Source organism: Dasypus novemcinctus, chromosome 4 (assembly GCF_030445035.2).
Source record: "Dasypus novemcinctus isolate mDasNov1 chromosome 4, mDasNov1.1.hap2, whole genome shotgun sequence".
Classification (NCBI taxonomy): Eukaryota; Metazoa; Chordata; class Mammalia; order Cingulata; family Dasypodidae; genus Dasypus; species Dasypus novemcinctus.
Window position 1 is genome coordinate 60432526 of NC_080676.1, and position 24787 is coordinate 60457312.

The following is a 24787-nucleotide window of genomic DNA, read 5'->3' on the forward strand; positions in this document are numbered from 1 at the left end:
CTGATAAACCCAAAATAATAACAAGGCCTAGAGCAACTTTGTGCCTGGGAATTTCCTTCTGTCAGCCTTCATGTTACTCAAATGTGGCCAGTCTCGAAGCCAAACTCAGCATGTAAATGCAATGCCTTCCCCCCAGCGTGGGACATGACACCCGGGGATGAGCCTCCCTGGCAACGAGGGACCACTATCAACTACCAACTGATGATGCAACTGGAAAATGACCTTATACGGAAGGTTCAATGCGGATCAGCAGAATATCCATGTCTACATAAAATACCATGACTTTAAAATGCTGTTTGACCTAAAGTAAGGGGGAAATGGAAAGGAGAAATGAGTTTATATGGCTACGAGTTTCTAAAAAAGAGTCTGGAGGCTGGCAGAAGGTTTGCCCTCATGCACAACTGAGCAGAGTCAGAGAGACAGATAAAGCAGATACAACCCCCAGATATTGGTTCCTTTGAGGGCTAAAGAGACCCATGGGATTTATGGTCATGGCTGATGGGGTTAACTACCAGGGCAGATGGCCCCTCTTTGGAAATGGTGTTTATGTGTGATGAATCTGGACTCAGATGGGATCTCCCTTCATAAGACTTTCATGCCAATGTGCTGGAGGTGCAGTTAATGTTGGGGTTTAAGATATATTTAGGGGATTTGAATCTCTGGACTGACAATGTGATAGCCAGATCCTGAGCCTCAACAGACTCCAGCACCTACAATCTGATTTATTGGACTTACCACACTCAGCTAAGATGGAGGTGAAGAAGGACAACCACCACACCATGGAGCCTAGAGTGATTACAACTGAAAATGGGAGGATTGCATCCAGCATCCAGGTGGAATCTGAGCCTCCTCTTGACATAAAGGTGCAATGGACACAACCAATCCAGTGTCCACATAGAAGAGGTGGCATTGGATTGGGAAAAGTGGACATAATGGACAAAGGGTATGGGGAAAGGCAGGAAGAGATGAGAAGTGGAGGCATCTTCGGGACATGGAGCTGCCCTGGATGGTGCTTCAGAGGTAATCACCGGACATTGTAAATCCTCACAGGGCCTACATGATGGAATAGAGGAGAGTATGGGCCATGATGTGAACCAATGTATATGAGGTGCAGAGGTGCCCAAAGATGTACTTACCAAATCCAATGGATGTGTCATGATGATGGGAACGAGTGTTGTTGGGGGGGGGGGAGAGGGGGGGTGGGGGGGTGGGGTTGAATGGGACCTCACATATATATTTTTAATGTAATATTATTACAAAGTCAATAAAAAATAAAAAAATTAAAAAAAAAAAAAAAAAAAAAGAAAAAAAAAAAAAAAAAAAAAAAAAAAAGAACAGCCAACTAAATAAGAGGTGAACTGGAGCAACCAACTGTCCCTGTCTCTAAGCTGGAGATGATCCTTCGGGATATTTAGGAGAGGAGGCAAGGACTATGAAGGCTTGGCTGTTCTTAGGGAGAGAGAAATAAAGAGGAGGCTCTTAACTTGCAACAGACCGGCAGTAAACAAGAGTGCCTGGGAAACAATGCTGTTATTAGACTTCCAGTAGGAATTCAAGGACTGTTTGCTCTAGGGCTCCTGTGCTCAGTGCATCTGCACTTTGTACCCCTAAGAATTGGTCGTCCTTCTTTCTGACCTCAGAGCAGCCTTCACTTCATCCTGGGCTTCTTGCCTATCCTTAGGAACCTGGGTCCGTTCATGTATACATTTATTCAAACATTCTCACAAAAGCACTGGTGTTCACGAGTGAGTGAAGCTCGGAAATAGAATGAGAAAAAGAAGTCCAAATAGAAAACTAAAATTTAAGGAGACCTTGAAATCTCTCACCCAAGAAAAGAGGTGGTTACTATTTATAGAGCTCCAGACTCACACCCTCTTCTTTTACTCTTCACCATGCAGGAAACACGTGCAGAGTGGCACGTGCACAAGGTAACTATTTTCTCCATCTGTTGGCGCTTTCCTGTGTCTGTGTAGGTTGTTAGTTCCTGGAGAACACAGACTGAAACTTGCCGGGCTGCTTGTAGAGCAAGTCCCAGAGCAGATAATTGACTGTTTAATTAGTCATTTTATGGAAGAGGAGATATTGTGGGGTAGGGCCTAGTCTCTCCGTCTTGGCTGTCAAGAGAGCTGGGTTGTGCTACTGGCTCACCTGACGGCCTGGGGAAATTATGCCCTCGTTCACTTGCCAACTACCTGCCCAAGAAAGGCATGTTGTGGATTAATTATGAATGAGGTCATTTGGGGAAGTCAGGGATACCTCTTCAAAAAAGGGGGGAGGGGAGACTGTTGAATTGCTAAGTCTATTCATTTTGAGCCAAATGATAATATTAGACCAGTGTGTCATAAGTCACATTTCTGAGTCCTTGGAAGGTTCAGAGAGGAGTCATGACGTTTTAGGCTAGAGCTATTTTTCAGTAACAACTGCCAATTTTAGCAGCTATGGAATGGTTAAACCAACCTCCTTTTTAGTTGCTGAGTCTTCATTAGAAACCCTTAAATCTGTTGTTGAAGGGCAGAACAAATGGTTTTTATTTTTTGTATAATAGACCCATGCTGACTTTAGATGTTTTTAAAATATCTTAGTTATTTTTGTAATGACACTGTGCATGGGAGAAGTCCATTGTAAGTTCTGAGTGGAAAACAGAAGGCTTCCTTATACCTATCTCCCTTGGTACATATGTATAATATAATATATATATACAATATTAATATATATATATAAGAGCTTTACACGTATTATCTTTCATCCTCACAGAATATGTGCAATTCATTCCACAAGAATTTTTTTCTATCTAGATTCTGTGCCAGGAGGCATTTTGGGAGGAGAGGGTCAGGAGCTAATGAAATAAAACACACAAATATGTATAAAATTGCAACCTGTGAAAAGTGCCATGTAGAAAAGAAATGGTGGAAAATGAACATTTAAATTGGGGGTTTGGCCTGGTCTGGGGATCAGGGAATCTTCCTTTTCTTACATCAGCTGGAAACAATGTAAGTATCTAAATATTAATAATGGGGGATTCCTTTTGCAAATTATAATATCATTGAGGGGCAAGTTCAAGTCCCCAAACTATTGAGCTTTAGTTTCATGAAACTTTCCTTTTATTTCCTGCTGTTAATGTCTCAGGTGTCATATCCTTTTCCATTTTAATGTGCCCCTATTGCCTTGAAAGTCCTCCAAATGATTTTATTACCATAACTCAGCTAATGTTTTGCTAGCATTTGCCGAGCATGTCTTTTAAACCTTTGGATCCCTTTGTTTTAGAGAGATCTCATATATAGTATCCTGTTGGGTTTATTTTATGATCTAATCTGGAAGTGGTTTATTTTTTATATAGGTGAGTTTATCTCATTGATATTTATTGGTGTAACAGATGCAATTAGTGTGGCAGCCATAGAAGTGCCCTACTCAGATCTGCCTTCAAGAGAACCTGCCACAGGGAGTACAGCTGAGGTAACTGAAGGCCGCAGTGTTCACGGAAGGCCTGTCTCCCTAACTGCTCCCAGCCAGAGACTGAGCGCGAAGGCGGTACTGGAGCAAGGCCATTGCTAACCCATGCAGGCCTTCTCTAATGCACCTTCGGCCTGGGGAGTCCCCATCAGTCTGGTGGAAATAGTGTCAATCCCGTGTTGGGGCCTGGGGCTCTGCTTACCCAATCCTTCCTTTCTCCCTCTTTTGGCAGGTGTCAGGTGTGCACCACAGTGCAAGCCTCTCTCTCCCCCCACTCCTACTCCCTCCTCCTTTATCCTTCACTTCAATTTGGCATCTGCTTCTTGGTGAACCCAGAGTGACACAACTGGATTTAATACCATAATGCTCTGTTTTCTTCTTTTAGTGTTTTCTCGGTTACTATCATTTGCTATGTGGATGGTCCTGTCTCTCTTTTCTTTTTTTGTTTTCCATATTTGTGTATTCTTTCTCACACTGAGGAGTTTATAGCCTATGTTAGTTATTCTGGTGTTGCCTTTATAACTTTATATGAAATACTTGAATTTAAGTCTCTCATAGAATATACACATGTGAACTCTAGGCCAGGGTAGACTACAAGCACAACTACTCCAGACTTAGCCATATTTATTCAGACTTAATTATCCATCATTGTGTAATCCCTGGTGAGGATGTTAGGCACCTGGAAACGGCATCTCAGACTGTCGTAGGGCACTGCTGACTTCTGCCATGTGTCCTACTATTGACCTTTGTCCAAATAGTTGTCTTTCCTTTCTCTGCTCTAGTCCTTGCTTTAGCACTTTGAGACAATCCCATTATGAATTATGAGAACATTAACACGCTTCATACTTTGACCCACTAACCTGACTTCTACCTCCTAATTTTTATTAGTTATAAAATTATTTTTAGTTCGTTAAGTCATTCCCTTGATAGTTTAAAAGTAAATATTTGCCTCTCTGCATTCATGTATCAATCACAGAGGGGCTCTATCCTATTTACTGTATCTGTTCTGTCTGCCCATCCCCTGGGGAGAAAAATGAGAAGTTAGTGCACTTATATTGCCTCTTATGTCCTTCCCGACCTCTCCTTTGTAACAAACACACACACCCATACAATATGCATCGGTTTTTCCCCATCGTCAAAGATAGAAAATTTATCTTCTGGAACTGTATTTCCCCAGTTGTGTAGTTTTAGTCCTACAAGTGTGTGCCCATTGTCCATAGTGAGTCCTTTTCATAGGCGCCTCGTTTTCCCTGGGTTCTTATTGTCCTTTGTGAGAAGGGCTAATGGATAATACATGCCTACATTCATTCATATCTATAAATGAACTCCTTAACCTAAATGATGACCTGACTTTAAACAATATTATTTCCCTCAGGATTTATAAGTATTATTCTTGTCTTGAATTCCACCCTAGAGAACTGCGAGTGCAGCCTGATTCTTTTCCCCTTTTGTATGTTGATTGATTTTTTTTCTTACCATATGCCTGAAGCATTCTTTCCTTATTCTGGAGTAATTTCACCCAACTATATAATACAAGTTTCAGAATAATTGATCTATTTATCTGTTTAATCTATTGCTACATCCCCAGGACCAAGAATGGCCTAGCTCAGAATTGGTATCAGTAAATGTTTCCTGAAGAAAAGAATACCACCCAGTTAACACATTATTCAACATTCAAATGATCCCTATGAATACTACAAAGAATGTATGGTATAGTATTGATAAAAGAAATGGAATATGAAATGGCATATTGGATATGATTGAAACTGTAGAAAATATGTCTACAAGTACAAGGCCTGAGGCATATGTGCAAACAAAAATGAATTATGTATTTCCATTTCCATTGTTCTTTGTTAAAAATTGCCTAAGATAACCTTTCCTCCACCCTAAATAAATAATGTTTGTGAAAGAAAGCATAAATTTCTCTTATTTTAGATCATGCTACAAATTAGTTTAAGCTCTTTGAGGGCAGGCACAGTGTCTTTTTTTGTCCAATGTTACGTCTGCAGCACCTGGCACAGGTACTTGTCTTGTGTTGGACTTCAAATTCTCAGAAAATTGGAGAGCATGCAAGCACTACATATTTGTGAATAGCAAAATTTTTAAATGGCTACCCCCAAATATAGTTCTTTAAGTTCTAATTTATGTTAGTATTTCTAAAGTGAGCAACTACTTGCAAACTTTCAGAAGCAAATCTCTTTGAATTATTTTTCATATTTTATTACAAAGTCAAAGTTGTTCACAGGTAGTATTAACAGAGCACAGTGAGTAACTACAGAACATGCTAAACTGGTTCCTAGAGATTAGCCTCTTCTAGTAGAATTTATTTGAAAGAGGAGAAACTTTACCTTTCCTTTCAAGACTACTTTGAAATTCAATTACTCTAAAATGCCATTCCCTGTTGAGTGGAAAAGTACCATTGGATGGGTAATGTCTCCAAAACACTTTTGTGAAGAATTAAGACTGCTATGTAGAGCAGGCCTGGTTATCACATATTGCCTTCCCTTTGCTAAATTGACAGACCAATTGCCCACAAAGCTGAAAATATTTACTATCTGGCCCCTTACAGAAAAAGCTTGCTGACCCTAATCTAATGTCTTAAAAATAAAATAAAACACTATTTTGGACAGAGCATGGGTTTTGGAGTCAGCTCTAGGTTTAAGGTCTAACTCCATTGCCTACTAGCTTTGTGACCCCTGGTAGGTACCTAACCTCTCTGGGCCTCAGTTCTGTATCTGCAAAAGGATAATAATAACAATGCCAACCTGTAGGCAGTACCAAGAGGAGCCATGTGGAAACTGAGGCAAAAGGAAAAATGTTTGCCCCTGTGTACACTAATCAAACATCCTCCCCTATTTTGAACCAAGTGGGAAAAGTTAATAAAAGCTCCTAAACAGCCAGCAAGGAAGTGAAGGTGGCAGGGGCCCAAGAACCATGGGCTGACTAGAAACAAAGTTTTCCCATTGTATAACAACACAAGGTTGCAAAACCAACAATAACAGGTCTTTATTTAAAATTTTGATATTTTGTTCATTGTGGATTTTTTTGCATTGATTTTGATTTTTTAAAACATTGCATCAAAATATTATTTATCTTCAGTACTGAGCTGCTGGTGCCCGCCCCTCCCCACTTAAATTTTAAGCCTGGTGAATGCCTCACTTACCTCACCCCAATACTGGCCCTGCTTTCAGGATTGTTGTGAGAATTAGAGATAATGTCTGAAAAGCATCTAAAACACTAACTGGTACACAGTAGGTGCAAAAAGTTAATAATTGTTGATGGTGATGATAAATGAGGATAATAGTGTCTGCCCCATAGAGCTGGTATGAAGACTAAATGAAATAATGTAAGTAAATCAGCATAGGATTTGATATATAATAGTGCTCAGTAAATATTGATTTCTTCTGTGCCATGTTTTAAATTCCCTTAATCCAGCAAGGATACCTCAAGCTCTGTTAGCCAGACTACAGGTGGCAATGCTTCTCTCTGACAAGAGCACTGGATTTGGTTCTGGCTCTGTCACTAAGAAGGTTAATAAAAAGTAACTTTTGGGGGCCACCATTTTTCTCATACTAAAATGAGGTATTGGTTCCTTATTTCCTAGATATGTAGCTCATCTCTAGCACTGCTTTTGGACACTAAATTCTGAGATGAGAGGTAGCTGATTTGAAAGGACAAGAGGTACCCATTCAGGAAAACAAAGTTCTAGAGCAGTCTTACTGACCAAAGACAAACCAAACCTATAAAAATAAGTATAGCAAGAAATGAAAGTACTTATGGCCCCAAATTAAACATACTTGACTCTCATAAGAAGAATGCTGATCAGATGGGATTTTGTCACCTCTCTGTCAAGCACTTTGATGTTTGACTAAATTCCCTTTAGCTAAAAAGCCAGGTTTCTATAATTTGACAAAAATTTCATGGAAAGACCAGAGTGAAAAGATGAAAAGTCTTTTGGAGATGACGGGTGCATTAGTTTTGCTTTTTCTGTCAAAATCGACACTGGCTCCAAGTTTCCCACTTTGTTTTCTTTCCTCTTCGAGACTGAGGCTGACAGACCTCCATTTTCTATGGGGGAAGGGTAAATAAAGCCCCCCACTGTTGTCAGTCTGTTGAGGGAGTTTTCCACTCTTACTTCCTGACCTAGGAACTAAATATAGCTGCCATTTTGTTTTATTTTTACAAGAGAAAACCGAGGGGAAGAAACGTGGCTCAAGCAATTGGGCACCTGCTTCCCACATGGGAGGTCCCAGGTTTGGTTCTGGGACACAGGGAGCAGGTAAGAAACAGATACGGAATGGACAGACAAGGGAGCCATCTTGGGGGAGGGAAGGTGTAAAATAAATAAACAAACAAACAAATAAATAAATTTAAAAAAGAGACCACTGAGTTGGCTAGACATCTGTTTCCCTAGATTGCCTTATTTCACACGAGTCCCAGGTCAGATAGAAAAGCATGATTCCCTGAGACAAGGCTGACAACTGACTGCTCTGTTCCCTTTGTTTTGGTGGTTGTTTTTTCCCCACTCCCTTTCTGATGAAATGTTCCAGAGATACTTTTGCTCTGTGTCCGAGCAACCCACACTGCCCTGAAGATAAACAAAACTGTCCATGTCTCACTCAGCTCTGGCTTTTAGTCTTTTCCTGCTTTTGGAGGAACTGATTTAATTCCCCACATTTTTGATTGGGGGAAAACCTCTTCAAAGAGAGGAGACTCCTCATTCACATCGGAAGAGCTGTCAGTGACGAGAAACAACCCACTGATGAGAAAATTGTGAGTGTGGGCCAGAGGAGAGAACGTTCTGAGATTCTGAGTTAAAAAGCAAAGGTGGTGGTAAAAAAAAAAAAAACAAACCCTGTGCCCCTTGTTCAGGGAAGGCAGGTTTGAGACTCCCCCATATCCAGTCCTTCCACTGGCATTAATAAAACCGCTTTCTCTCACAATCAGGGAAAAAAAAAAAAAAGCAAAGGTGGGGCTCACATTAAACCTCTCAGTTTGGCTGAAAATGAAGGTATCAGTTTCTTAAAGGCCCCCGGCAGGTGCAGTTTCCCCTTTACCCCCTAGTTCACTAATTTCCAAATCCAAGTGATGGCTGTGCAATTCTACTTACTTTCACCTTGATGCATGGTGTTCAGTCAGGCCTGTTCCTGACTCATACTTCTTTTATTTCATTTTAGGGATCCAAGGGGTGCCCAAACTATCATTTCCCCACCTCCAACATGATGCAGTTGTATATTAAGAACTTATTTGGCGCGGACTTGGCCCAGTGGTTAGGGCGTCCATCTACCACATGGGAGGTCTGTGGTTGAAACCCCGGGCCTCATGACCCATGTGGAGCTGGCCATGCCCAGTGCTGATGCGCACAAGGAGTGCCGTGCCACGCAGGGGTGTCCCTGCGTAGGGGAGCCCCACGTGCAAGGAGTGCACCTCTTAAGGAGAGCCGCCCAGCACGAAAGAAAGTGCAGCCTGCCCAGGAATGGCGCCGCTCACACAGAAAAATGACACAAGATGACGCAGTAAAAAGAAAACACAGATTCTCTTGCCGCTGACAACAACAGAAGCAGACAAAGAAGACGACGCAGCAAATAGACACAGAGAACAGACAACCGGGGTGGGGGGGGGAAGGGGAGAGAAATAAATAAATAAATAAATCTTTTAAAAAAACAAACAAAACTTATTCGTTAGAACAGAGGTCTATAGTCAAGTTTACTGCATCAAGGCCGCCTGAAAATTTTTACTAAGATTCAGATCAAGATTAAAAGAAACATGTTAGAGTATTCTGCATGCTTAGTAATTGATATTAGCTCAGTATCAGGGACACAAGCTTAATACATGTTCATTGATGAAGCCAGAATGTTTACAGTAGCCCAAGCTCGAGCACATTCTTCTGTTTGCTTGAAAACCCTGTTCTGAAGGAATTTCCCAAAAGTCCAAGAAATAAAAATCTCTTTAGGCCAAAACCTTGCCTTGGCGAGAAAGATAGTGAGTTGGATTCCTACTTTTTTTTTAGGTACTGGGGCTGAACCCTGGCCCTCATACCTCATATGTGGGAAGCTAGTGTTCAACCACTGAGCAACATCCACTGAGCAACATCGGCTCCCTTTGTAAAAAAAAAAAAATTTACAGATGTCTATTTTTAAAGGGAGGTGACATATAACTACCTTGAAATTCTATTAAATATTTTATTAAAAAATTTTTTTCTATTAATATTTTAAAGCTGAAAAGTAACTCTGTATTTTTTAAGGTGGACAACCACCCTGAATTTGGCTTTAGAAACTCATTCTGAGTCAGATTTTGAAGGGTTCACAGTTGGGCAGTGCCAGACCTGGTGGGATATCTTGTGTTCCTCTTTTACCCCTGGACAGAGAAAGCAAGAAGCATGTGGGCAAAGCCCCCTCTTGATTGGTAGGATAGCTCTGCTTCTAAACGCAGCTGTATTTCTTCATGATACAACAGAGAAAACAAATAAGATGCCAGGTTTTCTCACTCTCATCCCTAAATCATGTGCATAAATATGTACATTCACATCCTCCCACTCACCTTTGACTCCACATCAGAGAAAAATGAGTCAATTAAACACACACACAGTTACAAATCACCTGGAGGCGATTTCTGATATCTGAGGAAGTAATTCTCTTTGACGTTGGCATTAAGTTAGTGTCTCTAGGAAAATATCTACCTAACTTTATACACAATGCCGAGCTAAAATATTAATAGCAGAGTAACTTTTAAAAACACTTATGACAAGCAGCCTTTATTTAAAACAGGGGTTCTGAGCCAGGGGTCCATAAACCCCCAAGGAGTCTGTGGAAAGATTTCAAGGGGGTCTATGAGTGTGAATTGAAAATTCAAAAAAACATTATTCTTGTGAGGACGTGTTGGTGTGGGTGTGATATATTTATTAAATAATACATGGTATAGTGTGGACTTAGTAAGGGGTCCATGGTTTTCACCTGACTGGCAAAGGGGTCTGTGGAACAAAAAAGGTTAAGAGCCCCTGATTTAGGGAAGTGGATGTTGCTCAACTGATAGAGCATCCACCTACCATATAGGAGGTCCACAGTTCTAATCCAGAGCCTCCTGACCTGTGTGGTGAACTGACCCACGCACAGTGCTGCCACGTGCAAGGAGTGCCATGCCACGCAGGGTATCCCGTGTGTAAGGATGCCCCAGGCACAAGGAATGTGCCCCACAAGGAGAGCCACCCCATGTGAACAGCACAGCCAGCCCAGAAGTGACACTGCACACACGGAGAGCTGATGCAGCAAGGTGACACAACAAAAAGAGACACAGATTCCTGTTCCACCTGATAAGAATGCAAATGGACACAGAAGAATACACAGCAAACTGACACAAGAGAGCATACAACGGGGTGGGGTGGGGAGGGGAGGGGAGAGAAATTAAAAAAAAAAAAGAACCCTTGATTCAAAACAATATTTCTCAAAAGCATGTTCCTTTAAGCTGGAAAACCCTGAAGGCTTGTCAAAAATCTAGATTCCAGGATTACATGCCAGACCCACAGAATCTGGATCTTAGTGGGGGTGGAAGTGGATAGATTCTCTACATTTTGAACGAACTCCCCCGGTGATGGCTAGAGTTTGCTAGCCACTGCTTTCTTCTCTGATAAGATCACTGCAAACATTCCTACCATAATTCCACAAATGAAAGTTCCAAGGTCTTGGTTTTGAAAATACTAAGTAATCTAGATTTAGCTTACAATGCTAGTTATGTTTCTTCCTCCTAACTGCTTAAATTTATCGTGTTGTGTCTCTGTAAGCAGACTTCTATCATGCAGCAGTGACAGTCTTCTGGAATCATTTATAGTAAGACTTTACTTATAAGGCAATGTTAAGTAAAAAGGTAAATGACAAAGAAATTAAGGTGCCATGATTCCAAATGTATAAGTATTTTTAATGGGAGAATGGAAGAAAGTACCCATAACCATCATTAGGGTTTTTTGGGTTTGGGTAATAGGATTAGGGGAAGCCCCCACTTTCTGTATCTCTAAATTTATGTTCTTTTTTTAAATTTAAAATTTAACACCTTAAAATGTTGCCTTCTGATTTAAAAATATCACCCTATGTATAATTTTAACTCATTAAATCAACTTCAAAAGCATAAATTAAGGAAACTTTATATGTAGAACTGAAATCCCAATACAGCCATTTTAATTCTTCCGTTTCCCTGCTAAATTTTATTTACAGGCATAATACATGATTTTAACATAGTTTTAATTGTAGTTTATCTATAATTTGTGTTACACTTTTTCTACTTAGCATCACTTTATAAACATGTTTGTACATTTCTACATAGCTTTAGAATTATTTTAAAGGTCACTTTTAAAAAGTTGATATATTGTGTTTTAGTCATCCATTCCTGTATGTAGCAAATTTCAAATTATAAATAACAGAGTTTGAACCATCTCTGTTTATGAGGCTCTTTTTTCTTTTAAAAGTTATTTCTTTAGAATAAATTCCCAGCAATGGCGTAGTAGTTTAAAGGGCATGGAAATTTTTATGGCTTCTAATATATAACTTATTTCCCCTTGCCTTTCAAAGAAATTCTATCAATCTTCATTACTATAAGCTCTGTAAAACAAACAAACAAAACAAAACAAAACTGGTTTCCTAAGATGGTTGAAAAGTATCAAAATCTTTTGAAAAAAATTTCACTTTATTTTTGTTACTACTTGTATTATAGTTTTAATTTTTATTTCTTCACTATAATTAGTAATTTTTAAGATATCAATTTGCCAGGCACTATTCAGATTTATACATAAAACTCATGATTTTCTGTAAGAGCAATTTAAATAAACACTGCGTATGAAAGCTATAAAAGCCCACCCTCTATATTTGATAGTATTATAAAATAAATTATATCATTTCATGGAGTTAGAAAGGCACAAACCTTTAGCTGTGAAAGAAAATAGCACTATTCTAGTTTTTCAGCATATTTAATTTTATACATAAGAAGAACAAGTTAATTAAAAGAAATAATAACTTCTTTTATTAGGGAGAAAAAGTAATTTTTTTTCAAGGTTAGAAAGTTAATTTAACTCATATCTTTTTTCCTTAAGAATGACCAATGACTATATGAAATTTACCATGTCCACTGTAGGAAATGGGAAGATAAAATGCAAAATAACAATAATATAATCATTTTTAAAAATAATTAAGAAAACCATTCAATAAATGATCTACCTGCTTTCACCAAGCACATCAAAGGGATGAAGAAGTATAATCTCAGCATATGGAAACTGGAGAGAGCGTGTGCCATAGTCACAAGGAAGAACAACTTGCTTCTCAGTCTTGTTTCCACTAAGGGCTTTGCTCGGAATGAGTTCAGATAACTAATCCAAAGGTGTGGTGACAACAGGAAGTTCGCCAGGGACTGCAGGCGGGTCCCAACCTTTCAGGATCTTTGGCTCCTCCTTTTCTCAATAAAAGGTCAGATCCTACACAATTTATGCATACCTTAATATTATAATTTGTATTTACAGAATGACGAGTTCAAAATAGTTTCATTCTTTGTGGGCGGTTTATTAGTTGGCTGGCTTGGTGTGTTGAAATCAGGTGTGATTTGAGATCTTTTATACTCTTGCTCTTGTGAATGAAATAACAAATCCAGTTAGTATTCTGTTGGCCTGTTTTTATAAGCCACTTTTTATGTTAATTCACACATTCACCCTTCATAGGGAAGTCTTTAAGTTTTATTAAGAATGTTTCAAGTACAATCATATATTTGTCAAAATATATTTATGGTTTAGATTAAAGGATTCTCTCTTTTTTTTTTTTTTTTGGTATTATATATCTCTTTCTATTCAGTGTTTGTTTGTTTGTTGTGGTCTGAAAAAGCATTTCCCATACAAGTTTACCTACCACTTCTTTCCGTCTGCCACCCATTTGAATGAGCAGGGGATTCCTTGCAGAAAGGAGACTTTAGCACTGCTGCCTAAGGAGTCAGAACGTCAGAATCGTGGAGGTAGGGTGGGGGGAAGGGGGTTAAAGAGGGGAATCTCAGCACTTTAGGCTGTTTTTCTCTTTCACCTCCTGCTTGAAGAAACAAATTAATGAAACATAAATAGGAAAACCAAATAGATACCTGCTAGCTTTTCTATTTTTTCCCCCCACTTGCTCTAAGGTGTACCAATTTGAAACAACTGCCCTCTGGAACAAATGGAGAATTGTTTCACATTTCTCTTAGGAACTCGTGGAAGCACTGCTCCCTGTTGGATCAGTGTGCTTGCCTGATAAATATTCGCTGAGTTCCTGTCAGTTTTAAGTACTGGGGTCAAGTGCTTATCTAGACAATGTACAGTTTCCTGGAAACCAGTCAATTATAGGAGTAAGAATCACTTCCGTAGGAAAGTCTCTGTGTTGCTATTATGATCTTCCTACTGGTGGGCACAAAAGGTCCCCCAACTTGCTAGCGCTCTGCGTCTTTTTATCTCACACATTTAAAACAGTACCCGAGGGTGGCGGACTTGGCCCAGTGGTTAGGGCGTCGTCTACCACATGGGAGGTCCGCAGTTCAAACCCCGGGCCTCCTTGACCCGTGTGGAGCTGGCCATGCGCAGTGCTGATGTGCGCAAGGAATGGCCTGCCACGCAGGGGTGTACCCCATGTAGGGGAGCCCCACGCGCAAGGAGAGCGCCCCATGAGGAGAGCTGTCCAGCGCAAAAGAAAGTGCAGCCTGAGAATGGCACCGCCCACACGCAGAGCTGACACAAGATGACTCAGCAAGGAGAAACACAGATTCCCGTGCCGCTGACAACAACAGAAGCGGACAAATTCAACGCAGCAAAGAGACACAGAGAACAGACAACCGAGGTGGGGGGCGGGGGAAGGGAAGAGAAAAAAATAAATATATAAATCTTTAAAAAATTAAAAATAAAAAAAAATGAAACAGTACCCAAGTCGATAGGAAAACTTGCCCCTTCCCATTTGTATTAGTGAGAAATATCAAATATAGAAAACATAATGCTTTCCAAAGGGTGGAGGGGAGGGGAGAAAGAGGGGAGATGAGGCTGGGTGTGATTATAAAGGGGTAACCCAAAGAATCTTTGTGATAAAGAGATAGTTCTGTATCTTATAGCGGTGGTTACACAAATCTACAGGTGATAAAATTGATAAGGCCACAAACACATACATAAGCACACAAATGAGTGCCTGTAAAACTGGCAAAATCTGAGTAAGTTCTGTGGATTGTATCAATGTCAATTTCCTGGGTTTTGATATTGTACTTTAGTTATGGAAGATGTTACAGTTGGGGAAGATGAAGTGAAGTGTATGTACATGGACCTCTCTGAGGGTATAATTATGTCAAAAGAGAAAGTTTAAAAAAAAATTACAAAAGGTGGGGCAAATGTTAGTTATTTGAATGCCAACATGTATTGTAAAGTATTTTGAAGAAAACTACCTCTTCTTTTCCTGTTAGCTAGTCAACAGTGAATAATTGTGAATTTTCTCATACTCTGACCCTGATAAATGTCTGCAACTCAAGACTATCATAACTTTCCTCATTTTTAATCTAGTATTATGGACTGACTATTATTGTTATTATATTATTATTATTATTAAACTCTGGAAATCATTTGACACGCAAGCTTCCAGATGTAGGGACAGGAAAAACGGGTATGGAAGTGTAATGGAACTGAGGATGCTTGGTTTTACAGCTCTCAATGGCATTGGCAGTCAGGAAAGGTGACCTATGTCCCCACCACACCCTGATCTAGGGCCCACGTTGGTCTATGACTCACCCTAACGCCCTTTATCTTACACCTACATTTATGACCCTGCCTTCTCTTACTTGCAGTCCACATTTGGAAAGATAAGTCTGTTTCCTCAACCGATATCCTTCAAGGAGAACAGGATAACTTTTCTCAGACCCCAGATTCTATATATTTATCTAAATATTTGTTTCATTTCTTCATTCTTTCATTTATTGAACATTTCTTGAGCTCCCTCTAGGAGAAATAATAAGGTCAAATAAGACATGGTCCCTCACCTGAAGGAGACTGACTCCTTAGTGATAATAAGGATAATGATGATGGTGATGATAATACTAGCAGAGATATGGATACAAATTCTATAGGAGATTCAAGGGGATTGTGACTAGATACTGGGACTACCAGAGGAGGAGCCATTGGAAAAGCTTTATAGAGAGGGTTATTTTGAGCTGGGTTCCAAAAAATTGGTAGGAGTTTGTGAGGTGAAGAAGGAAGAAAAGCATTCTAGGCAGAGGGAACAGACATGGAGGCATGAGAGAAGTATGGTTTGAGAGTTTGGTGTATATGAATAGGGAAATGACAAAGTAATTTTAAGATAGGCTGAGAAGAACTTTTGTGTGCCATGCTTAGGCTACTGAAATTTATCTTCAAGGCAGTGGGAACCTAGCTTTTTTCTTATTAACTTGTTTATATGCTAATATATTACCATTACATAATAAACAAATGTATATATACAATAATATGTTACATAATATAAAATATAGTATGCAATCTAAATGATATATTTAAATATAAACTTACTAATCTCGGTATGGGTATAAATTGTTTTGTTTTGCTTTGTTTTGTAGTTCATTACAAATAAGGAAAACGGCTGCACCTTCTTTATTGGTCTAAGAAGTCTTTTTCACGATTAGAGCTACTTTGTGTTAGAAACCATGACTTCCTTACAATGTATCAAACAAAACAAATGCAAGTTCCTTGCTTTCAGTAACTGCCTATTTTCAGAGTGCTGCACAGAACATTCAAGGAAGACTGGTCTAGCAAGGCCTGTATGCAGGCCGGCAAGATGGAAGCAAAATGCTTTTTCTTTCCTTTTTTTTAAAGATTTATTTTTTATTTATTTCTCTTCCCCCGCCCCCCCAGTTGTCTGCTCTCTAAGTCCATTCGCTGTGTGTTCCTCTGTGACCACATCTATCCTTATCAGCGGCGCCGGGAATCTACTCTTTTGTTGCATCATCTTGTTGTGTCAGCTCTCCCTGTGTGCGGCGCCATTCCTCGGTAGGTTGAACTTTCTTTCGCGCTGGGCGGCTCTCCTTATGGGGCGCACTCCTTGCACGTGGGGCTCCCCTGTGCGGGGGAAACCCCTGCGTGGCATGGCACTCCTTGTGCGAAAATGCTTTTTCTTATTAAAAGTCCTAAAGAAAACGAACACATAAAAATTGGAGGCTAGTATTGTTAGAGGTTTCTCCCTTATAAGATTTATAATGATTAACTGATCACAGGGTTTACAATGATTAACAAACAGTGACTTGTATTCCCGTGACATGGAACAGCCCCCCATACAGAGCCCTTGTGTTCAGATTCAGTTCATTTCCTCACAAGAATAGACAAAGAAGCCACATAACACCACCAGCCCCTCCCACATCCCTGACTTCACTACCCCTAGCCCACCGCACCTAGACATCTCTATTGGTCCTCAGGTTACACAAGCCCCAACCCACTTCCACTAACTAAGCATGTTCCCGTCTATAGATGAACTGTATAAACTCATGACTGCCTCTGCTGAAGTCTCTCTTCAGACCCCTCCACTGCGAGAGCTTCCCCATAAACTTTCTGCCTGCAATCATGTCAGTCTCTGTGTCCCAGTCAACACCATTTTTTCTCTAACAAATATTTCATTTAAAAATAAGTGTGTATCAGTACCATATGTTTTAGATTTATTTGGATCTTAAACTGCTTTTCTAAAATATTGTCACCAGAGCCAGATTTCTCTCTTTTTTTAAAGATTTATTTATTTATTCCTCCTTCCCCTCACCCTGCCCTGCTGTTTTTGCTGTCTGGATTGTATCCATTCACTGTGTGATCTTCTGTATCTATTTCTATTTTGGGTCTTCTCTTTTCATTTTTTCTCCCCTAGGATTCACTGGGATTGGATCCTGGGGACCTCTGAGAGAGGTTCCCAGTCAACTCTTCCACCTCAGTTCCTGGTCTCTGCTGCACTTCACCTTGACTCTCCCCTTCGTCTCTCTTTTGTTGCATCATTATCCTGCTGCATGACTCACTTGCACGGGCGCTGGCTCACCACATGGGCACTCTCACCACATGGGCACTCAACTCGCCATGCAGGCTCTAGCTTGCCATGCAGGCATGTTTTCTCTTTTTCTTTTTCACTGGGAGGCCCCAGGGATGGAAACCAGGTCCTCCCATATGGTAGGCAGAAGCCCTATCACTTGAGCCCTGTCCACTTCCCTCTTTTTGTCTTTAACTAGCTGGCTTCCCAAGCCTTGGTAATAAGAATCCTTAACCTTCATTATAGCCATTATTCCCTGGAGTATGCGCACAGTGTTATTATTGTGAGAAGCACCTCTTTGGGAAAATCAATACCTGCCTGTGGAAGGTCTACTCTTATGCCTTCTGACTCAGGGCCCTCACTTGGAACCATCATTTTGGGGTCCATCCTGTCTTGCTCAGGAGGACATTCCTCAACTCCTGGCATCCCTGGTTCCTCTGGCTGCACCTCACTTTCAGCTACTCCCAGAGATACAGAAATGCCTGTCTTTCCTCTTGAGGTTCTCTCTAAGACCATCCAAAGTAAAATTTAGGATTGTCACATGGCCTGTATGTTCAATCAGAGCACCCTGAACAAAACTGAATTTGGTGAAAACCAATGCAACCATTTTTAATGCTTTAGTAACAGAAAAACAGAAACCTAATTTTATTTATATAGATTAATATAAACTTACCTTTTTAGAATAAAACCACCGCCATCACAAAAGACAGAGAGATGACTCTGGAAAAAGCATAGAAGAGGGAAAGGGTGGGAGTACAGACAGGGTGGCTCTTGCAATGATGTGAGAAATGACCAAGACCTAAGGACAGGAGAGAAGTTTGGGGAAATGAAGGGGCAGATCTGTGAAAAATTTAGGACACAGAATTGGTAAGATAAATGACTTATTGGCTGTGAGAAGGAAAGGGAGGGAAGAAAAACTTTAAGCATTTGAGGTAGGCCCTGTACATCTGTAAGTACATTAACTTGGCCCAAAGATCAGAGAGGCAGATTTTATTAACCTCATTTTACAGACTAGGAAACAGGCTTAGGTAGGGCTTGGTGCTGTTTCTCCACATGAGGTAGGCTGAACCAATCGTAGTAAATGCAGGCAAGATTTGTAATGAAATCCAGGACAAGAAAGGAGTGCATGCACTTTTAGCATAATAAGGCCACTGTTATTATTAGACTGAATAAGAGCAAAGTCATGTTATTAAGAGTATACATTTTTCTTGAATACCGGAGAAGTTGGTCCCAGAAGGAAATTAATCTTAAGGGTGGTGAATTACATTGGGTTTTGGGCACTTTAAGGCCCCAAACATTTCCCCTTTGGGCCCCTACCCCATGAAATGGTCCAGAACTCCATTCTGACGTGGGCAAACAAAAGTAAAAAAACGTAAAAGTTGAGGAGAAATCTTTTAGCATTCAGTGAATTTTCCAAGGGGAAAAGTTTACAAGACCATTGTTTTTCTGGAGAGAAAGTGGGTTTTAAGGAAAATGGGGGTGAGGTCCTGGAAGGGCTTAAAGGAATGGCTCTAAGCTGGAAGGAGACAAGGATCCTTAAGAAAAACTGGGGCATCTGTTTGGGAGACTCTGCAAAGTCTTAAGCAGTGATATTGTGCCCCTCCTGCAATACATGGGTCCAAGGCCAAATCAATGTCCTTGTTACTGCATATGACCCTGGAATTCTTCCATGATCCTCTGGTGAAGAGCCCTCCAGTAAAGAGCCCCTGGGTCCACAAGTGGCTATAGCAGTGTTGAGGTTGGGGCTCAAGGTGACCCCATTCCAAGACCATTGGATGGGCAATGTCCCACAGCCCTACAGGCAGCGATGGCACCAACTGCCAGACAAGTCCCAGGAGGGAGCACTGTAAGGTTAAGCCTCCTCATTTTCTTCATTCTAGAGGATAAACAGAGGCACTGAGAACATGGAAGTATATGTGAGTGGAGCTTTGTGGGGAGGGGAGGGGCTGTAATTCTCATTGCCTGAGCTATTGTTGATAAAGTCCTGGGATCCTGACAAGGTTGTGACTCTAAAACACTTGCTCTTTTCATGACAAGTGACTGACATTTCAGTATTGGGTATGTGCGGGTGCTATTTATGAGGCAGGAAAAACTAAAATAAAATAAAGTTTCAGTGTGGTAATGAATTGCTCTGAGACTTGATCCCAAAATTTCTTACATTTCTGTGGCCAGAACCTGAGATAAGCTGCTATTCTAAATACGCTTGTAGGAAGCAGACATGGCTCAACTGATAGAGCGTCTGCCTACTATATGGAGGGTCCAGAGTTGGATACCCAGTTTCCTGACCTGTGTAGTGAGCTGGCCCACACGCAGAGCTGCCGTGCCCAAGGAGTGCCAAGCCACGCAGGGGCGTCCCCATGTAGGGGTACCCCACGCGCAAGGAGCGCACCCCTCAAGGAGAGCTGCCCCACGTGAAAAAAAAAATGCTGCCTGCCCAGGATGGCGCCTGCACACACAGAAAGCTGACACAGCAAGATGACACAACAAAAAAAAGATGCAGTTTCCCAGTGCCGCTGACAAGAATGCAAGCAGACACAGAAGAACATACAGCAAATGGACACAGAGCAGACAACAAGGGGGAAGGGAAATAAATAAAAATAAATCTTTAAAAATAAATAAATAAATCTGTTTGTAATTTTCCATTGCATGTTTGGAAGAAAACTGCTCTTTTATAATGGAGAGTCCCCTCTTAATACCTGAGTGGGCTTCTTGGCTTGGCAAAAGTAAAGATCGACACATATAGTGGAATGGTGGATTCAGACATTAATACTGAACTCTGAATAATAATATTATCTTTTTTCCAGAGTAATCCCAATTCGTTTTAGGTTTATTGGGCTGTTCAGGCTGAATTGGGACAGGTAGGGGTGGGTGTAAAGGAAATTCTCTTTGTTGGTGGCTGACAAGAGTGGAGAGATGGCCTTGGGAGTGAGGTTTTCCCCTTGGGAACAGTAGGAAATGGGTCATAGATGCTGCATATCTAACAGTCACTTCAAAGTCTTCTTGGCTTTGAATTCTGTTATTCACCATCTTTCAGTAACAGCCTGGTGTTAGCTTTGATTTGGGGAATTAAGGAAAGGGGGCCTGTGTCACTCTTGGGACTTGCTTCTACCTTGCAAGCCCCAGGCCATGTGGTGGGAGCTGCAGGTGGTTGGCTTGTGGTTTTGGAACTCTAGAGGGTGGTTTGCAGCAGAATTGGGGATTATTGTCAGTTGAGGGGAGGAGGAGGTTGTGCTGGGAGTGCCTGTTTCAGGTGAAGCTTGAGCAAGCCTGGAAATCTGGCCTTAATGGAATCACAGGTTTAGAAACAAGTGTAGTCAGTGATCGATTTGTGGGGCATGGAAACCTTTGAGGATTTCCAGGATTATGTGGGGAAGGGACTGGATCCTAAGGTGCTGGATTTTCCATCATTAGGTAGGATAGGAACATGTTCTATTGTTGGTAATTAACTAAAAAGTGAGACATCTCGGCTACAGAGGGAGGGTAATGGGTAGGGATCCCTGCTGGCCCAGGGGAGGAGATACTTTTTCATTCTTAAGTTACTGTGAAGCCTTCCTTAAAGAGTTCTGTTCTCGCTCTCCCTCCCCAAGCATGTGTTTTTCCCTTCTCTGGCTCCCACTGCGTTTACACACACCTGTATCATAGAGCTCAACTACCCTGAATTGTATAATATGTAAGACATGTATTACATAATCATACAATTATCTGTATCTCTCCGCGTAAACCTACCTCCAGGACCAGGGATTGGCACTGGTAGTGAGACCTAGGTTCAAATTTCAGCTTTGCCACTAATTAGCTTTCTGATGTTGGGGAATTACTTAATCGCTCTGTATCTTCGTTTCCTTTTTTATAAATTGGGCACAAGACTTCCCATTGCGTGCGGCTGCTGGGAGAAATGGAGGTGACAATGCACGTAAAATTCTCGGGCACATAGTATATGCAAAACAAAGAGCGCCTAGCAGGTAAAAAATTTGCCCATCAGCCTGACCTACTTTTACTTTATGCAGTCAAACATTTACTGATCACCTACAGTTTCAGGCCTGCGCGTCACTCTCTCCTGGGAGCAGAAACCCGCACCTGCGACCCGTGGACCTTGTCCAGTCGGTCGGCTCAGAGACTGGCTGCGCCAAAGAGAAAACCCCGCCCATAGCCCGTCGGACCTCGTCAGCGATTGGGCCTGGACTGACCCGCCGGCATTCTTGTTGCTAGGCTCGGGAGGTGGGGCACAAGGTTGCGCGTGCGCACACTGAGAACTAAGGCGGCTTTCCGGTCGGGCGGGAGGAGGTGACGTTGGGAGTGGTGGCGGGCGGAGGCCTCCTGTATCCCTGGGTACGCTTTATCTGTGGGCCCTCGGATCGCGTCACAAGTCGGCGACTGCGCTTCGGCGGTGGTGGCCGAGTCGGCGAAGGCGGCAGCGGCGGCGACAGCTCTGGGGTTTGCGTCTCGGGGTGTGTCGGCCGCCGCTGCTGCTCAGGCCTGGTATGTACAAATGGCTGATTAGGATTCTCGGCACCATTTTCCGTTTCTGTGAGCGGCCGGTGCCCCCTGCCCGGGCCCTCCTGAAGAGGCGGCGCTCAAACAGGTGAGAAGAGGGGCAGAGTGCTGGGCCTGCTTAGCTGTATCCTCTTCCCCCATCACAGGCTCCTCCGCGGGCATAACGCTGATCCAGCCAGGCAGGCCCTGCTCTGCGGAAACCGGTCGCTGGGCTGAGGCCGAAGATGCGCGGGTCTCTGGTATCCTGGTGACGTAGCCGCTCCCTCCACTCTGTGGGGATGCAGCTCCTGATGAAGGAAGCACCTAGGGACAAATTTATCTTTGGAGGGTCTGGTGATGGTAGGATCTTTGATGTTCTTGTTAGCGTGCAAGTTGGTTGCTGACAACAAGTGGGACTTTGCCGTACTTTGCTGCCCTTAGATTGAAAAGTAAAAATGAAAGGCATACTGTCATTGTTTGGCTCACTGTTTACAATGCACGTTGCCTATGAAGTGTCATCTTGGCAATAAGGACAGTTAAAGGGAAGTCAGATTCATAGCTTGCCCGAAGCCATTTTGCTTGCAGGCGCTGTTCTAGCACCAGACAGCAGCTGTTTTGTTATGAAACAGCTGCCAGTGTGTGTTTGGAACGTGGGGGAAGTGATTCTGTGCTTTAGTGTAGGAGAAAAATAAAAAAAGTAGGTACCTCGTTCCCTTTAAAAGATCACTAGTCTGTACTGTAAAGTTCGGTTAAAATTTGGGGGAAACTAAAAGCTGTTCTTACTTAGGATTTATATCTTGATTTGTCTAGTTCCTGGTGTTTATCCCTTCACCTAAGAATTAATCTAGAGAATCAAATACCGAACAAATACAATAAGCCCCTCCCAACTTTGGTATCGAGTGCTAATTTAATTTTTTAAAGCCTCAGGATCAAAGAATGTAGTAAAAAGGTTGGTTTCTGAGAGCTGAGAGAAGAAGGTTAATAACCGAGTCTGAGAATGCAGGTCGTTGATGAAATTGGTTGTTGGCCAAATTCAATCACAGGGCATGGTTTCAACCTATTCCTCCTTTCTACCCTTCTGCAGAGTTGATGTGAGAATCATATTGTAAAGTGTCTAACATGGTGATGATATATGTAAGGGTAGTATTTTTTGTTTTGTTTTGTTTTTTACTTCCAGGGTCTTGTGCAGTGTCTGGTGTGTGGGGGGCACTTGGTAAATGTTTATTAAATAAGGGAAAGTTAATTCCCTTCCCCTTTCCCTTTTTCTCCTGTGAATCCCTGCTAGGCAGGAGACAGTGGTTTGGAGATCAGAACCCTTTCTTTATTATACTTTCTTCACCTCCCTAATCTAAAACAACTTTTCTTAAATAAGCCATTTTTCAATCAAAATGAAGCCAAGAGGTCTTGTTGGGATTTTAAAGTTATGAACTGGATGGTGTCCCCCCAGGATCCCATTCTTTTTCTTATAAATATACAATCATAAGGATTCAGAAAGGGGATTGGTAGTATACCATGAGCCTTTAACGTTCTTGAGATATGTCTGAAACTTTTCTGGATTTTTAAAAAAATTACTTTCTATGGTATAAATGCTGTTAAACATTATACCTTTTCTGACTAAGACGTATCTTTTAAGTCTGCTTATATTAGTCATCTGACTTAGAAGATGGCTTTCTTTGGAGGTAATCATTCAAAAGAAAATTGTTCTTTTTAAATAATTTTGCAAAGGAAAAGGAAATAATAGTCCTATGCTCTTACCTAGGTTCATTTACTTGTAAGTGTCTGTGACTACTTTCAGGTTTGTGCCTCAGTCAGATTACAGATCTGTTATATGATAGGGAGTTTTGGATCTCTCTCAAATAGTTGATTTCCATTGTGTTAAATCTTCACATGCTGAAGACCCATTATACAGTAACATTCTCTTTTAAAACATTAGTTGGATAGCATTTTATGACAAAGCAAATGGAGGAGGGTGTGTTGTATGAATAGTAAGTTTTATATGTATATAGAAATGGATGTTTATATATTTCTTTCTCTCTCTCTCTCTCCCCACCCCCCTCCCTTCCCCACCTCCACCCCAGCGCTCTGTTTTCCACAGTGGACACTGATGAAATACCAGCCAAAAGACCAAGATTAGGTATTGAATATTAATTTTAAAAATTGTTTTTTTTAAACAGGAAAAATATATGCATGGAACAAAATTCAAAAGGTAAAAAGTATATGCAGTGAAAAGTAAGTCTTTCCTGTTCCTTCCCTACTCAGCTAGCTTTTCTAGATGTAACCGCTTTTACCAGAAACTTGTGTATCTTTCCACACAAATAAGCCTATATGTCGAATGTTCCAAATCTTCCTGTAAAGAGAAGATCCTTTTAATTTTTGAGGAAGAAACCTTGTAAAAACTACCTCAAACTGAGTCATCTAGTTTAGATAGCTAAGTGTACCAATCTGATATGTTGTCACAAATCTTTTGCTTCCTCATATCTGAAGGGTAGACCTGGCTTGATAGAAAAGAATAAAATTAGGTTAAAGGGGAAAGGTGTGTTGAAATATTGTAATAATATATTCCTTTTTCCCCCAAAATGACTGAATTTGGGTCTCCCTCCGATGTGATAGTTGAGAACAGACAGGCCATCCATGATTTAAAATTTCGTTTAAATCCAATGAGTATTTACTGAGCATATCTTAATGCTAAGCAATATATTAAGTTCTACATGAAGTGCAAAAATGAGTAAGACAGGGTCTCTATTTTTTCTTTCTCTTTTTCTTTTTTGAGGAGACACTGGGAACGGAACCCAGGACCTTCCATTTGGGACGGAGGCACTCAATAGCTTGAGCCACCTCTGCTCCCCAGG

At 41.2% G+C, this 24787-nt stretch overlaps 2 protein-coding genes across 7 annotated transcripts in view; one reads left to right on the top strand and one right to left on the bottom strand.

Moving 5' to 3' along the window:
• LIPH (lipase H) overlaps positions 1 to 12834 on the bottom strand; it is a 61903-nt gene extending 49069 nt beyond the window's left edge. For 2 of the 3 annotated variants that reach the window (XM_023583199.3, XM_004473729.5), the window contains exon 1: positions 12651 to 12833. In XM_023583199.3, the coding sequence (XP_023438967.2) occupies positions 12651 to 12726 (76 nt within the window). In that variant the 5' untranslated portion in view covers positions 12727 to 12833. Of the gene's footprint in view, positions 1 to 12650 lie in introns of all 3 variants that reach the window. The other variant, XM_058295493.2, reaches the window with a different exon arrangement.
• Positions 12835 to 21725: 8891 nt separating this feature from the next.
• Positions 21726 to 24787, top strand: part of SENP2 (SUMO specific peptidase 2) — a 45535-nt gene continuing 42473 nt past the window's right edge. Inside the window, exons 1-2 of one of the 4 annotated variants that reach the window (XM_071214665.1) lie at positions 21726 to 22047; positions 24017 to 24167. Coding sequence is in view for 1 of the 4 variants with exons in the window: in XM_004473728.4 (XP_004473785.1) it covers positions 21947 to 22047; positions 24017 to 24072 (157 nt within the window). In the remaining 3 variants the exon portion in view is untranslated. Of the gene's footprint in view, positions 22048 to 22105; positions 22299 to 24016; positions 24168 to 24787 lie in introns of those variants that run through there. The other 3 variants (XM_004473725.4, XM_004473728.4, XM_004473726.5) reach the window with 3 other exon arrangements.